The following is a 17,024-nucleotide window of genomic DNA, read 5'->3' as shown; positions in this document are numbered from 1 at the left end:
AATATAATATATTAAAAATAAAAAAAAATACTTGATGTATTAAAAAATGGTCTACTTGTGTGTTGCATTGATAAACAGTTGGCAACCATTCTTAAAAAATATTTTAATTGTCATTTTCCCTAAAATCTTCACGTTTATAGCCATATTGTAGTATTACATTTAACTTTTTAATTTTTTTGTATGTAATTTTTTTAAATAAAATCTTTAAAATATGTTTCAATGAAATGTCTCTTAACCAGTTTATTGTGATGCTTTATTTTATAGTTTTTTAAAATAATTTTTAATTAAAATTTTCAAACACACGAACTTTTCAACGCTTTTTCATTAGATTAATATATCGAATAACCTCAAATTTTGTATATATTTTAACTGTAACATAAGTTTTCATTAATAGCAAAGATTCTGTCCCTTAATATTATCATCAAAATATTAATTAAAAAAAATAATCCATTACTTTAAAATTATGTTAATTTTGAGATCATAAAATAAGAGCAAAATATTGAAAAACTTTATTTTTTCAACAAATGGCAATCAGTAATAACTACGATTGACTAGGAAAAACACAAGTACAAGTACAATAACAGATAAAATAAAATAGAAATGTATAAATAAAATAAAAATATAAAAAAGAAAACAAAATAAAAAAAATATGAGCAAAAAAAAAATTGATAAAAAATAATAATAAAAAATTAATAAAAAAAAATATTAAAAAGCAATAAAATATATAAAAAAATAATAAAAACCCAAAAATATATATAAATAATTACACAAATTCCTTAAATAATAGTATTCTTTTGTATTGGAGAAATATTTTGCGATTTTATGTTTCTTTAAACCTGCACCGCAACAATCATGAGGAAATGAGCAAAAAATCAAATTTAATAATTTTTCAATTTTTATTTTTGACTCAAAAAATAAACGTTTTTTTTTAATATTATTTTTTCGCTTGCAAAATAAGAGTTATTTGATAACAGTTATTTATTGTACACAGATTCATAGTCTTGCGGTGAGTTTTGCATAACACCACGCCATGAAAGTTGGAGAGCGAAAGTTTTGCTTTTGTTGACTTGATAAATAAAACTCTTAACGGTTGTGTAATGAGTTTAGTTACAGGCATTATTTTGATGTATAAAAAAATTAATAAAAAATAAATAAATAAAAAAAAAAATAAATAAATAAAAAAAAAATAAAAAAAAAAATAAAAAAAATAAAAAAAAAATAAACTAAAAAAAAGAAAAAAATAAAAATATAAAAAAAATAAAAGAAATAAATTAAAAAAAATTAAAAAAAAGAAAAAAATAAAAATTAAAGAAAAAATAAAAATAAAAAAAAATAAAAAAAAAATAAAAAAAATAAAAAAAAATAAATAAAAAAAATAAATTAATTAAAAAAACAAAATTAAATAAATCATGACATGTATATGTAATTTGATATATATTTTGTTGCTTTATTTATCTATAAAATACAATTCTTATAAGCACTTTAATTACGACTAACAACAAGACTTCATAAGCTTTCTAAGTCAGCGAAAAGTAACAAATTTTTTCATTTTTATTCGCATTGCAAAACATTAATGTTTCTATAAAAACTAAATGCTGCAAATATACTTCAATAAACTATATAATTCATTAAGCGAAGTAACTTACATACATACATACAAAAATTCAACTTTTGCTTAACATTTAGCTGAGTTTTTTCAGTTTTGAGCACTTTTCTAAACATTTAATGCTATTGCAAAAACAACAAATACTTTTGTTTTTCCACTTAAATCACTACGTATGATTATTAAAAAATAACTCACACACATATTATAAAACTAATACTAGTGCACATCATTGCATGTACATACATAGATACATACATACACATATAGCTATGTAAGTAGTTAAAGCATTTGCACATTTTCACATTGCAAAACATTTATAAATTTAAAATTATTCGTGCTAAAAATATACACACACACATACACAAACATATGTGTGCATATTAAATACATACCCTATGAGCATACATTATGAATATATGATAATACTTATTTGATACATAAAACAACAAGTACACAAAAATAGTATATCGACACACATACAATTATACAGACATTTCATAAATTGTATGTTTTCTAATGATTTTGAATGCATTTCTTTAAAAACTACGCTAAAAATACCATGTAGTTTCGTTAGCCTAATATTCAGTTGTATAGTTACATGCGTACACGTGTACATATGTATGGCTTAAATCTACGATTTGTGATATTGGTGTGTTTCGTTACAGTTCGGAATTACCACAACTTGCTTATTACAATAGTATCATTTCTGCCTCTACGCTAAAGGTATGCGGACTTATATGCCTATATTTATACATATACATATGTATGTATATACTTATATCTGCAGTTAGCTATGCACTGCGCACTCGTGTAGACTTTAAAATTCATATACGTTCCTTCGCCAGTCTATATACACATAAATAGTTATGTATAAGCAATTGTCATAACTTAATATATTTTTTAATAAAATGTTTTTGCTTTAACTTAAGCGGATTGGTTTATGTCCAGTGCTTTATAATTCCAAATCAGTGGGACACTCTGTTAGCTTTCCTTTTTTTCATTCGCGCGAATACGAATTCTCATATTTTACTTTTGTTGTCATGGCTTACAGTGTAACTTATCAGGATAATACGCGTGTATATGAATAAAAAAAGGTATTGTAAATGTACATATATATACTTATATATATTATGGTGAATCAGTCTAATTTGGGAATGGATTGTGTCATAATGCACTTAAAGTTTGCTGGTGGATTGGAATGGATTTAATAAATGAGCTTGCTGGAAACGTGTTGGGATTAATAAAAGAACAGGTATATTCATAAGATACATTTTTTAAATTCATAATTCTACATGAATATATTACGAATTCACTGTCTCGAATAAGTTATTTATGCATTTCCAGGAGTTTTTTTTGAAGAAAAATAAAGGTTTGAGTTTCGAAAGACTCAAGAAGATCGATTGAAAAAAAAAGAAAAAAATTCGGGTTTTAAAGGGACTAAAAAAGAGTTACTTTTATTCTATGTTCTGAAATGTAGTTGTGCTAGAACAAAAACAACATATATGCTTGATTGGGATCCTAAATATCTGGTCTTTGTATTTATAAATGCTTGCAGATTACTTATATGATTAATTGAAGGTAATGAATAAAGTTATTATAATTAAAAATATTTCGACGAGTTTTTGCGCCAATTTATGTCGCAAGAATTATCAATAATAAGAAAAAATAAATTTTTTACAAATAATTTTCGGAAATATTTATAGACAAAAAGTGTTTCTAGGATCGAAAAGTGGAAAATCTGCAGGCATAAATATGAAATACTGGAAATGAAGGCTCTTTAGTAACTGATAAGATAATTATTGCCACAGAATCGTAAAAACTTGCAGTTTTGAGTTTAAATTAGTGCCGTTTCGGAACAGATAGCAACAAAATAATCCAAAAATATTTTCCTTTTAAATATTCATTTTAATTGAAAAAAGAAACAATAAAAAAATATCAATTTAAAATAGATTCTTGCTGTGGCTAACCTAAACTTGAGTCTTGATCAACAGTGTATATACAATTATTTAGAGCTGACAACAGTACAAATTATAGAAGTATTGTATACATCTAAATACTAATACAAATACATCCTTCTTACATTCCGTACACATGATTAGCTAACGACTAGTCTTTACTATGCACCAGCCTACTTTTACATACATAGCTCATATATAAACCTACAACTAACAAGCTTGTTGGATCAGGTAGTGTGTTGGAAAAAAACAAGATGTGGAACTTTACCAACAACAATTCACTAGTTTTGAGCGTCCTACTTTCACCACACGGCAACAGCTGCGCAAAGTTCTTTTATATATTAATTGGTTTCTCTCATGCCCGTAACTTCTTACGCATGACTCAAATCAGATGAGATTTGCGATTTGCATGTTCGATTGCCGCCAGCAGTTCGTGTTTTTGTCGCACGTAGAGTCTACCCTTGCGCCAGGGGTTTTGCAATTGCAATGGCTTAAAGTCATCACGCAAGCAACGCTCACGTGCGCCTATCACTGCCACCAAGCAGAAGTTCTCCAGCATATCCGCCGTATAGATGGGTCCGTTGTTGCCCTTCAACACTGCCGCCATATTTAGTTGCTTCACTACCAAATTGATCACTTCACGCGCAGTTGTTTTCGGTGTTACGTGCAATTTGAGGCTAGTACCGGACGCCAACCCTGTATTGTATGCTGTGTAGACCTGTATGATACCTGAGCTAGGTGCGCTGCTCAAAGCGGCGGCATTGGCTGCTTGTTCAGACGTGTGACTGGAACCACTCGCAGTGTCCTCTTCGCTACTGTGTCGCGAGAGACTTTTTATGGAGGCAGTTTTTGCAGTAGTTGCTGTCGCAGCGGCGGTGGAGGCTTCCTCACTGCTGATAGGCTTTACACCGCTGGTTAGCGCCGTATGTGCTGTTTTTAAGTAGAGAGCGCCATCTCGTAGATTTGCGCTTGAGGCAGCCTTCACTTTGCCACCAATGGAATGTTCGACGGCCGATTGGCTGCTGAGCTTGGACGTTTTGATGTCATAGTCAGAGCTGGAAGCGGTTTTTAGTGAGAGATTTGAGCCGGTGGGCAAGTAAGGCGCTGAACTGGAACAATGTGTTGCGGTGGCCAAGGATGCTGGGGTCGTTACATGTTGTGTAATGTTAGAGCTGGTACGTTTGCGATGCGTGGCTGCGGAGTGTGTGTGTTTTGTTCCGTCCAAACTGCCCAGCGCTAGTGTGTCATCGGAACGTGAGGGTGGTATTGCAAAGATCTGTCCGAGTTCGTTGTTACTGCCCAGCGCCGATTCCGCACCTGAATAGTAGCTGCGCGTTGTGTATTGCGACGAGGTCATTGAGTCACCGCTATTTTTGCGCAACGAAACGTCCGAGCTCGTGTAGCCGCCCATACTGACTTGCAACAATTGTTGCGTACCGGTGGAACTGACAGTTTTACGTGAATCGCTACTGCTCTGCGATTTGGTAGCAGACTGTTGCGGCGGTATCAGGCTTGCACAGGAGGTGGGCGTTATAGCACTACGTCCCAGATTCTGTTCGGATTTGGAATGTTCGGCTGCTAAGCAGTTACTGCTGGAGCTCTGTGAATTGGCGCCCGGTCCTGGCCAGCTGCCACGTCCAGAACTTTTAGTGTATTTGGCATCACGTGTTGGTGGTTGTAGCAGCTGCTTATCTACAGCACGTCCCTCCCTGCACTTGTCGCTACCATTGTCATAGGCAAGTATGTCTTTCATGATCTCTGAGGATTGTGCGTTTTTGTCGCGTGCAAACGCAATCACGTCCATCAACCAACGTACACTCTTCCACACAGCATTCAAGTTCGCTGATAGCTCTTGCAATTTCGCCAAACGTTCCTTGGCCGTTTGCAGTTCGCTGGTGGAGAAGGCTTCACGTTGCGAATGTGTGGCCAACGCTGTATCTAATTCCAGTATGCAAGAGAGGCGTGCATATTTTTGTATGATGCCAGGTTGGTAAGTGCGCAGGTGTATCATCTCGAAGGCCTGTATGCTCAGACTGGCGAGATCATCACGTTGTAACAGCAACTCTGACTGTCCAGGCACGGCACAAGCCAGCTCGACGGCGGGACAGATCACTAGAAAGCTAATATCTTTGCTGTGCTCAATGACTTCGATGTCATACAGACGATGCGTCTTGGCATCCTCCGGCTTTATATTCATATAGGTGAATAGCTTATGCGCGGCATTAGTGAGGTCGTAGAGGAATAAACGTTGGCCTTCGGTGGTCTCTTCAGTACTTGTATTGAATTCCAGCGCCATATTCAAGGGACTATTGCTGCGACTGTTGGAACTCGTGGACTTTTTACGCTTCAGTATTTGCCATTCATCGGCAGTGATGTGACTGTTGTCACGCACTTTGTAATGCGGCAGCACATTGGGTGTCTTCACGGGCACCACCACTTGTATCTGGTCCATAGAACATTGCATTTTCAGATAGCCCAAATATAAACCTGGACTTAGACGTTGCGTAGATGCTTGATGGTAGTGTATTTGCTCGCTGATGGAGGATATTAACATCTCACTGATGTTGTAGTCCTCCAACAGTGCGACTATCTTCTTTTGCAATTTATTTAGTGGCAACCAACGCGAGTTGAGTATGGAGACGGTTTTCTGGCTCTTCACAGACTGTATGCAGGTCAAGACAACTGTGCCATGAGAATCACGTAGTGGTTTGTAGAAAAGCTGTCCCAAGTCATTGAGACCCAATGTCGATTGCATTTGACAAACTGCGGACAGAAGTTTGGTGCGAAAATGTACGGCGGATGTTAAATTTCGCTCCATATCCGTGCGTAACGACTTCACATCGTCCCATGTGCAGGCAACCTAAGTAGAGTGGTTCGTTAGAAAACGATATCATTTAGTTTTTTAGTCTAAAGCGGTCGTACTTACTTTCATAAGCCAATGGTAATCACTATATAAGCTGCTCGGATATGTCTCGTCTATCTCGATAACGGGCAAGAAATCTTCACTAGTCACCAGGACTTTGTCCTCACAATAAACGACGCTCGCCAAGTAGATGCCGCTGATAATGAGAAAAGTTAATGAATAATCGTTATTATAAGAATATCTTAAGGTATTCAGAACAATACGAATGATTTCAGGTCAGTGGAACCAGGCTCAGCGTCACTACGGGCATGATCTTAATCTTGATCGGGCTAAATTGCATATGTGGCCGAGAAAAGGAGATCAACGAAGAATTAAACACGTTTAAACTCCCCGGTAGAGCAATAGCAATAGTTCTCTGATCGACAGTTCCAAAGTGAAATCTATAATGCACCGACGGAACAAAGAACTCTTCTGTAGTAATCCATAATCTGACCTTAGCTACAAACTACTCGTAAATGACTACAACTCAAAGTTTCAGGAAGAAATTGTTGGCGTAACAGAAGGTGCCAAGTGGACTTCTGCTCTAACCATCAAGTCCATAAACCTTCTAGTGGAGAGCGCAGCGTCAATTAATACCATCCGTAGCGCCTTTACTAAGTCTTACTAGGATAGGTTATGCAAGGAGGCAAGAACTAGACTCTCAGTAAGAAGCTAAGAAAAATCATCTGGATACCCAGTCATAAAAGAATAAAAGGACATGGAAATCCAGCTTGGAGGCAGCGAAGAAGACAACTCCCTTAAGCTGCCCTAGATCATTCAGCTCCTTCAAGAGTTGCATGAAGTAATGTATCCTAGGAGAACACCTCAGGTCTTGGAACACTAGCGACACAGCGCATACCATAAAGGTATTTTAGAGTACTTTTGATGGTGGACAGATCAAAATGCTGCTACTTCTAGACAAGAGGCATTCGCCTTCAGCCTGTTGAGGCGGGATAGCTTACACGGCTCCCAAGGCTTCAGCTTGCGTTTGTCGCTGTTCCTTCTAAATCAACCAACCAAACTATTTTTGCATGCAGCATCTGACAACTCTTTTGGCATTTGACAACACTGAAGCTGGTATGTAACCAGAAGACAAGTCTCAATGATTACGATATTATATAATGCTAACAACCCTAGTCAGCGAACGAAATATAAGATTTATAGACAAAGACGACTGCAGTACTTACCGTCTTAAGTGCTTTTGAAATTTCGATGCCACCGAAAATAGTTGTTTTATCGTAGTCTTCTTTTTTGGATTGCGTCGCTGTGCCGCACCGACGTCCAATGTCAACTCCGATACATCCGCCGGCCGCGCCAAACGTACTGCCGTAAAAAGATTGTCCAAAACACGCTGACGTCCCACATAACGATCTTCCCGATTATTGAAATCGCGCCAACCTATACGGAAGGTAAAACAATAACGAAACAAAAAAGCAATTAAATGTGGAAACAGAAGAGATCCTTTTGGTTGAGCTTACTTGATGGCACAACGCTTGCAGGCACGGACGTTTTGTACGCGCCCCAACCTTTGACATTGCCACAAGCAGCGCGTATGAAGTAGCGGCGTCCTTGCGTCAAGCCGCCAATCTGGCACTGTGTGCCCATATTGCCGTGGAAACTCGTCCAGTCGACCATTTCGCGTTCGCCCACAATGTTGCTGAAATCCGCACGAGTCGACCATTGCACTGTGCGTGGGTGTGACGCCCGATTTGTTGGTTGGGATTGTTGGGGGGTTGTGAGTAGCAGAGTTTGTTTTTGTTTTGGTTTACGGGGATTTGCGGTGTCCAATTTGTGGTGCGCCAAACAAACAATGACAAATACATAGAAAATAAAATACATAAATAAATGAAAATATCGAAAGTAAACAAATCAGTTGCAGCACATGGCTACGGTTGGACGAGCAAATGCCAATGCATGCACAGAGTCAACACCACTCCGACCGACTGGACAAGTGGCGCATTGGTGAGGCAACAATATACTCACTCAACTGTGTGCATTCATATTTTGTTTACCCTTGAGTGCTAGTTTGCTGTCATTTTTTAATCTTTTTTTTTGTTTTTGCTTCGCTTACCTTTGAATTTCGTGGCAATTGCACCTTCGAACGGCTCGAGTATTTGCAGCGCTATCGAGTTGTCGCCCGTCACATCCACCGCCACCGAGGCGGGCGCATCCGGTGGGCGCGTCTGATCCCAGCCGAGCAGCAGGCGTCGCAAGCCCTTCACGCGTCGCTCCCAATTGCCGATTTGCTTTTCGATTTCGTTGCCTGTGCAGCCGGTCACGGAGGAGCCAGTGTTGCCTGTCGCAATCGTACAAATAAATAAATAAACGAATCATTCAATGAATCAATGAACAAATGAATTCACAAATGAATGGCGGTTTGGAGGAGTGGGGTGTGCGCATAAACATACATACACACACACACACACAGACATGCAAACAAAACGTGTGGTTAGTTGTGCTTGTAAATATGCAATTCTAGTCTCAGCATTTCAATTGTTTATTTGGTCCGCCCCAGCGCTTCGGTATCCAGCGTCGAGTGGCGCTGTTGATTGCGAATTGCATTTCATAGTGGTTCCGGGTAACGCCACACTGCGTGTAAATATTATTCTTATTGTGTTGTTGTATGTGCGCTCATATTTTTCAATTATGTTTGAGATCATTCAATGCTGGACATGATCAGCATGACAAATAATTGAATAGCAGAGTAGCGAGTGTATCTATCATGTTAAGTGGCATTTGTGGACGAATGCAGGCCACGTAGCATAAAAGAAGAAATTGTGGCACATACGTAACGGTTGACAAGATTTATTTTTCTAATTCTCTCTTTGAGTCATCGGAGCCTGGCAAGACGCAAATCGAACAAACAGCTGGTATAAATACTGGTATAACTGAACAACTGGTATAAGTACTAGAGAAAACGAAAAGAACTCGAACCATTTCTGAAGCGAATGGTAACAGGAGACGAAATCAAATACGACAATAATGTGCAAAAAAGATCATGGTCCAAGCGTGGTGAAGCTTAACAAATGGTCACAAAGCCAGGATTGATGCCTCGAAAGGTTATGCTGAGGGTTTGGTGGGATTAGAAAGGAATCATCCACTTTGAGCTACTCTAGCCTAGTCGAACGATTGGTTCTACATTTCACTGTCAACAACTGATGAGATTGAAGCAAGCAATCGAAAAAAAAACGGTAAGAACTTATAAACAGAAAGGCCTTCGTCTTCCATGAGGACAACGCTAGACCACACACATCTTTCATGACTCGACAAAAACTTGGAGTGTTTTGCTAGGAAGTTTTGATGCATCCACCATATAGTCTTGACCTTGCACCATCGGTCGACCGTTTGCTTCGGTCAATGCCGAACTCCCTTAATGGAGTAAGTTGGCTTCAAGTGAAGCCTGTGAAAATTACTTGTCGCAGTTTTTCGCCGAAAAACCAGAAAAGTTTTACACTGATGGAATAATGTCTCTAGCGAAAAAAATGGCAAAAAGTGATCCACCAAAATGGTACATATTTGGTACGTTAAAGCTCATTACAAATAACGGGTGATTTTTTTGAGGTTAGGATTTTCATGCATTAGTATTTGACAGATCACGTGGGATTTCAGACATGGTGTCAAAGAGAAAGATGCTCAGTATGCTTTGACATTTCATCATGAATAGACTTACTAACGAGCAACGCTTGCAAATCATTGAATTTTATTACCAAAATCAGTGTTCGGTTCGAAATGTGTTTTATCGACAAATTTTGTTCAGCGATGAGGCTCATTTCTGGTTGAATGGCTACGTAAATAAGCAAAATTGCCGCATTTGGGGTGAAGAGCAACCAGAAGCCGTTCAAGAACTGCCCATGCATCCCGAAAAATGCACTGTTTGGTGTGGTTTGTACGCTGGTGGAATCATTGGACCGTATTTTTTCAAAGATGCTGTTGGACGCAACGTTACGGTGAATGGCGATCGCTATCGTTCGATGCTAACAAACTTTTTGTTGCCAAAAATGGAAGAACTGAACTTGGTTGACATGTGGTTTCAACAAGATGGCGCTACATGCCACACAGCTCGCGATTCTATGGCCATTTTGAGGGAAAACTTCGGACAACAATTCATCTCAAGAAATGGACCCGTAAGTTGGCCACCAAGATCATGCGATTTAACGCCTTTAGACTATTTTTTTGTGGGGCTACGTCAAGTCTAAAGTCTACAGAAATAAGCCAGCAACTATTCCAGCTTTGGAAGACAACATTTCCGAAGAAATTCGGGCTATTCCGGCCGAAATGCTCGAAAAAGTTGCCCAAAATTGGACTTTCCGAATGGACCACCTAAGACGCAGCCGCGGTCAACATTTAAATGAAATTATCTTCAAAAAGTAAATGTCATGAACCAATCTAACGTTTCAAATAAAGAACCGATGAGATTTTGCAAATTTTATGCGTTTTTTTTTTTAAAAAAGTTATCAAGCTCTTAAAAAATCACCCTTTATAAAAAAATAACTTTGTTTGATTAGAAATACGAAAAGACTTTTTCGACTATCAATACTTAGTATGCAAAAAAGCAAACCGATATATTCATATGTATTAATATCCAACTGATAAGAATTAAAAGCTAAAAATAAATAAAAGTCATTAAAATTGCCTTTTGATTGCTTAGATAAATTGTACTTTCATAAATGCAGAGTAAAATTCTAAAAACCGTACAATTGCATAACTATTCCGCACACGTCCCATTTTCCAATTACTAATGCACTTACACGTGCATACATTTACACGCACACTTGCGATTAATTTCCCCATATCGCATGGTATGCAACTTCAACGCAAACAATAGTTGCAAATTGACTTTAAAAGTGTGCTGAAAACTCACCAATAATAATGCTGGATATGGACGGTCGTGATGCAAAAGTGGGCTGACAAAGCCCACCATCCGATGAGCCGCTCAAGTCCTGTATACGAGACTCAGCATCTTTGAGCAGACCATTCAGCTTGTTTCCGATGGTATCTGAGGAAACTGAAAAAGCAATTGAAACCAATTAGAATAATGGGTGTTAATAAAAAAATATATGAGAGATTGGAAAATGTGTTATGAAACTACTTTGAAAAATTTTTAAGAAAAAATTAATAAAATAAAATTATTTGTTTTTTTTTAATTTTTAAATTTAATTTAAATTTATCACAGAAAAATTAGCATTCATTTTTAAAAACCCGAAATGTATGCCACGTATATTAACTGCTTTAAAACTATTATTTTCAAAATTGTTAGCCTACATTTAGGCGAACATTGATTAAGCTTGAAGAAATAGCGAAAAAATAGCAGTATATTTTTATTTATATTCTACTTACATTGTGTGCCTTCGATTGCGCCATGTTGCAGCAACATTTTGGTCATCGAGCGATTGTTGCTGAGGACAGCAACATCCAAAGCTGACAGGCCATCACTATTTATGCTGTTGTTGACACAATTTTTGTGATGAAAACAAACCGAAAATGTAAAAAAATATATATTTGTATATATGAGCCAATAAAAAGATGAAAATGTAATTGAAGTATAAAAGAAATAGTTAAGAAGCAGAATTCATAAATATATTACTACTAAAATTTAATAATTAATTTGGTCCATAATAATATTTGAGATAATTTCTATTATTGTTTTGTTTTCTAAACTTCACTACTTTGATTGATCAATATTTTATAGCTTTTAGTATATATTTTTTCCATTTCCTCGCTACAAGAAAACCGTCTACGAAGTAAATACAACCTCTTAAAAGCGAGTCCTATAAAGACCACTGCATATATGTATGTATGTATGAGTATAATATTTAATCAGTATATCAAATATTGGCAACTGCCTAGGATCAAGCACACGTGTATGTAAAAGGGCTTCATAAACGCTTTGACTATTTGTGGTCAATGGGCAATTACATTCTGACAACTGACGCATGTCATTCGTTTGGGCTGGCTGATGGACTTTACCTACCAGTACTAAGTTTGGCAGAGAGACAGCTATGTGCGGCTATTTGGCTATTGTTCGTTAAAGCCAAACGGAATGTACATACCTTAACCCGTGGCTATGTTAACGTTTACAAAAGGATCGTCAATATTTGTGGCTAAAATGCTATGGTAATGCTGCAGGTGGCAGTACTATCCACGTGTGATGTTTATATTCTCTTTGGTTCACAATAAAGGAAAAGGAAACCGAAGTCCTATTAATTTTTTGTTTAGAAACTAATATTATGCTAGTTTTATCAATCCAAATCAAAAGAGGGTTTCGCAGAGACGAGAGGCACTATATAGATCCAGATATTATTCAAAATTCTATTTGAAAAACACCATCATCCATCTTGAGACCCAGCATTCATTATTGAGTACTAAGAGTGTACACGAAGATCGTGGAAATTTTTAAGAAGATCAAACATTTTCGAGCCAAATTTTGCTCAGCGATGAGGCCCATTTCTGGCTCAATGCGTATGTGGACAAGAAATATTACCAAGATCGTGTGTATCACACAGTTAGACTTTTTCTTGTGCGGTTATGTAAAGTCTAAAGTCTATGCAGACAATCTCGCTTCGATTCAGGCCTTGAAGCAAACCATCACGGGTGTCATTCGTCAGTTAACAGTCGAAATGAGTCATTGAAACTTGAACTCATTGGGTGGACCATATGAGCCATAAACATTTGAAAGACATAATCTTCGAAAAAAGTCAAATAATGTTCTTTCAAATGATAATAAACCTTCTCCATTAAATTTGAAGTTTCTGTGGGCTTAAAAAAAAAAGTAGGAAACCTCGAAATGGTTCACCCTTTACATAAATAAAGTTGAGCAATTCAGAGCAATTCGAAATCTTACATACCTATTGACATCCACATCGGTTGATTCCAGAATGGTGCGCGCCTTGTCGAGATGTCCATGTTCGACTGCCGAAAAGAGAGCTGAAGAAGAAATCGAAGTAAAGTAATATAGGTTAATTAATCATACATAAAAATATACATACATATGTACATATGTGTAAATTAGAAAGCATGTCAAGTTTGGTCTTTAAGGTTAGTGAAAGCGCAGCGTTCGTTGCACAAAACCCGCTCAACAACTGGCGGAGAAGAAGAAGCAGCAGGTTAAATACCCTTACTTGTTAGTGTAGCAAGCTTATACGTTAATTCTTACAGCTAAGTTAAATTAAAGGATTAGTGGAGACTAATTTGCATTTGTTTATTACTAAAAACGCATTGCCTACTTTTAGGCTAGCCTACCATGTTGATGTAAATTGATCTGATTCAATTTGTCCAGCTGCGCCTGAGCCAACTTTAATTGTTTCTTCGACATTTTATTGCGATACGGCGTGTTGCCGCAATTGCCAACGCCGACGTTGGTGGTAAGACCATCGCTGCTGATGCTGCCGTCGCCGTTGTTTTTCGTGCGCACAAATGCCGAGTGTCGGTAAATGGCTAAATTCGGCGGTTTTAGCGCCAACTCCATTGATTCGTTGGCATTTATTTTCGGTTGTTTAGTCGTTAGCGACGCCTGCGGTTGTGCGGCCACAGAGTTGCGCGCTTGACGTGCCACACTCAGGCCACTACTTGGACCATTGTTGCGCTGCTTGTCCGCAGTCATTCGCAAAATTTTATTGCTATTTCCACCGTTGTTGTTATTGTTGTTGTTGTGATGACTGTTATTATTGTTGTTGGTGTTGTTGGCACTTAGTGGCATTGTTGTTGCCATTTTTACGGCATTTCTTGCTAACGCTGTTGCTGTTGTTGTTGTCGCTGCGGCTGCTGCTATATTATTCACACCCGTTTGCGGCAATAGAAATTCCATTTCACGCAAATCGTTGGACGTACATGAGATGGCCGTGCGTATCTTGGCTACAGCCACATTTGGCGTCCATTGCTCAGACCAACGGAACGTATTTGCGGCATCACAGCCGTTATCGTCGCTATTATCACCGTTCAACGCTACAGACAGCTGTGTTGAGTTGTTGTTGTTATTGTTGTTGTTGTTGTATTGCGCACGTATCGCGCTGTAGTATTGTTTTTCGGTGTTATCACTTCTATCACGATTGTTATTGCTATGGTTATTGTTATTACTACTACTGTTGTTATTATTGTTATTGCTACTGTGTTTGCTGTGCGTAGACGCTGCACGTCTCAACACCACAACGCTGTCGGCATCTGCATCGACAAAGCCGCCGTTGTCATTATCAGCATCATCAATATCAGGTGTGTTATCAATGAAGTAGTAGCTACTGCCTACACCACCACTATCTTCTTCTTCCTCCTCTTGCGCTTCTTGTCGCTTATCGGCACGCGCTTTACGCCAACTCGCACGATCGAGCGTTAAACTATGCGGCTGAATATTGTCTATGTGGGCACAAAGCAACGAATTCAATGCGCCGGAGATAACGAAAAGTAAAAAATAAGAAATGAGAATATGTTTAAATAAAATCTCTAAAAACTATAAAATTATAAGCAATTAAATTGGCGTAATGAAATGATAAGAGTAAAGCGGAAATAAAAGGCAGCGATGGAAAAAAATTATCATTAAAAATTATAATAAGTTTTGTAAAAAATAAGTAAAAGAATGCAAGCGCTAAACCAGGCACAGTTCAACCTCAAAACCACAACCTAACTTCTTAGCCAAAAAGGAGTTTAAGCAGATAGAAAGTAGGCAATGTCTGGTTAGCAGTCTTCTGCCAGTTAAATTCTGGTTAACTTAACCAAGACTCTTTTAAAGAAGCATCTTTTTTTCACCAGAACTTAACGGACAATTGGCAGCTAACCAGACAATGAAAAACGGTCTTTAGTCAGCCAAAAGAACAGTAGAAAGCAAGCAGTAAGAGAACTGCAACACCATTTAGCGATTTTAGGAATAATTTAGTTAAAGATGAGAATGTTTCGAACCCAAGCCCACTTGAAAACTCTCAGTTTAAGATTGATTTATAGTTTCGCCTAAAAACACCAAATTAAGTTGTAGCTTATATATATTGAAAGTAAAAATATATACAAGGCATATTTTATTTCTTTTTCTCTTCAATCAAATTGAGTTAGAAAATAACGACAATAAGCGTAAATCAAAATTAAGTGATTATTTGAATGATTTTTATGATGATTACATAAGCAATAAAATCAAAACATAACACATAAAAATTTTTTGTGATGCTCTGATTATATAACTTTTACTGGCATACGTTTATCGTCGCTACTTTTTTTTGGTTTGTTGCCATAATTTCGGCGCATTTTGCGCTACTAAATTAAGGAGTTACATGGTTTCAAAAAATCAAATTTTTTTATTGTCTTATTAAATGCTACAACATCTCTAGAATATTGTCCTAAATTATTAAGTTGAACCGAGTAATAGTTTAGGAGCTACAGCCTTGAGAACTTGTGCGCTCGAGGCTAGCTAGGCTAAGTGTGCCGTCTTTAAACGCGTTTTTCTCGAGATTGTGTTATTGAAGTCGGTTGGCAAGATTTTTCGAGAACTACTCAACCAATCTTCATGGCACATGTCTTTGAGATACAATTCTTGACGACTTGGACGAAGGCTGTTTTTTCTTTCATTACAACTATTTGAAAAAAATGATCGAAATTTTATTTTTTGTGTAAAAATGTCTTCCAAAAATCCAATTTTCAGTATCTTTTCCTTCGTTCAAGTTCTAAGTTGAGGTTTTAACTAAAACGCGTATTTTTTCACTTTAGATAATCCTGTAAGGAGTTATCGTTACAGGGCTTACCGGTAATGGCGTCCCAATCGCCGAATTCAAAATATTTTCTTCCAAAAAAATAATCGATATATAATTGGGTTTAAAAATCGGCGCTTTGGGATCGCCCTTCGAACAGATTTCATAAATTCGAGTTAAGTTGTTTTTTTATTAAAGTCAGAAAATTGTGTCGAAATAACTATGATTTGAAAACGACGTAGCTTTGACTGTTAACTAGAATTAAAGTGAAAAGAAAATATTTTTTTTTTTAACCATAAAAGTATTTTGGAAAAATTTGAAAAAATAATATTTCCTCGAATATACATACATATGTAGTATAGTACATTCACATATGCATAAATATAGATAGTAAACAATTTTTGTTCAAATAATTTAAATTATGTTTTATTTTCCTTTAAAAAATTAATATATTCCCACGTTTCCTCACTGTGTGCAATTATCTTGAACAAAATACCGTACCAATTTATAAGCGGACGAATGAAACATTTGTAAACAATAAGGCGTAAACATTTTGAAGTCACTGTAGCAATTCAATGACAGAAGCAAAGCACAACCCACAGCTTGCCCAAATGAATGATGTATGAGTAGAATATTTTCCTTATTTGCGTGATTATTTGTAATTAAGTACCTATATATAAATGGTATATTATTAAGGGTGCATGTTTGTAGGCTTGTGTTAAATTAATAATATGAAGTATATATTTATGTATGTGTGCGCATTTGAATGCAATGCATTTATGGAGATATGAGCAATTCAATTTAATCGATGAACAATGCGGTTGCCAATTAAACCCAAAACTCAACACCACTTGCATGTAACGGAAACCAGCGTCTTCTAGTGAAGTGGATGAATACCA

The 17,024-nt window shown here is 36.7% G+C and overlaps 1 protein-coding gene across 6 annotated transcripts in view; it reads right to left on the bottom strand.

Moving 5' to 3' along the window:
* Positions 1 to 1,415: 1,415 nt before the first annotated feature.
* The window catches only part of LOC105229914 (uncharacterized), a 169,897-nt gene continuing 154,288 nt past the window's right edge, over positions 1,416 to 17,024 (bottom strand). For 5 of the 6 annotated variants that reach the window (XM_049448567.1, XM_049448564.1, XM_049448566.1 and 2 more), the window contains 9 exons: positions 13,703 to 14,809; positions 13,309 to 13,387; positions 11,801 to 11,904; positions 11,325 to 11,468; positions 8,535 to 8,759; positions 7,942 to 8,148; positions 7,651 to 7,861; positions 6,488 to 6,620; positions 1,416 to 6,421 (listed from right to left, as the gene is read on the bottom strand). In XM_049448567.1, coding sequence (XP_049304524.1) covers positions 3,944 to 6,421; positions 6,488 to 6,620; positions 7,651 to 7,861; positions 7,942 to 8,148; positions 8,535 to 8,759; positions 11,325 to 11,468; positions 11,801 to 11,904; positions 13,309 to 13,387; positions 13,703 to 14,809 — 4,688 coding nt within the window. In that variant the 3' untranslated portion in view covers positions 1,416 to 3,943. The remainder of the gene's footprint in view (positions 6,422 to 6,487; positions 6,621 to 7,650; positions 7,862 to 7,941; positions 8,149 to 8,534; positions 8,760 to 11,324; positions 11,469 to 11,800; positions 11,905 to 13,308; positions 13,388 to 13,702; positions 14,810 to 17,024) is intronic. The other variant, XM_049448563.1, reaches the window with a different exon arrangement.

Source organism: Bactrocera dorsalis, chromosome 2 (genome assembly GCF_023373825.1).
Source record: "Bactrocera dorsalis isolate Fly_Bdor chromosome 2, ASM2337382v1, whole genome shotgun sequence".
Classification (NCBI taxonomy): domain Eukaryota; kingdom Metazoa; phylum Arthropoda; class Insecta; order Diptera; family Tephritidae; genus Bactrocera; species Bactrocera dorsalis.
This window is presented reverse-complemented; position numbering and strand designations above follow the sequence as displayed.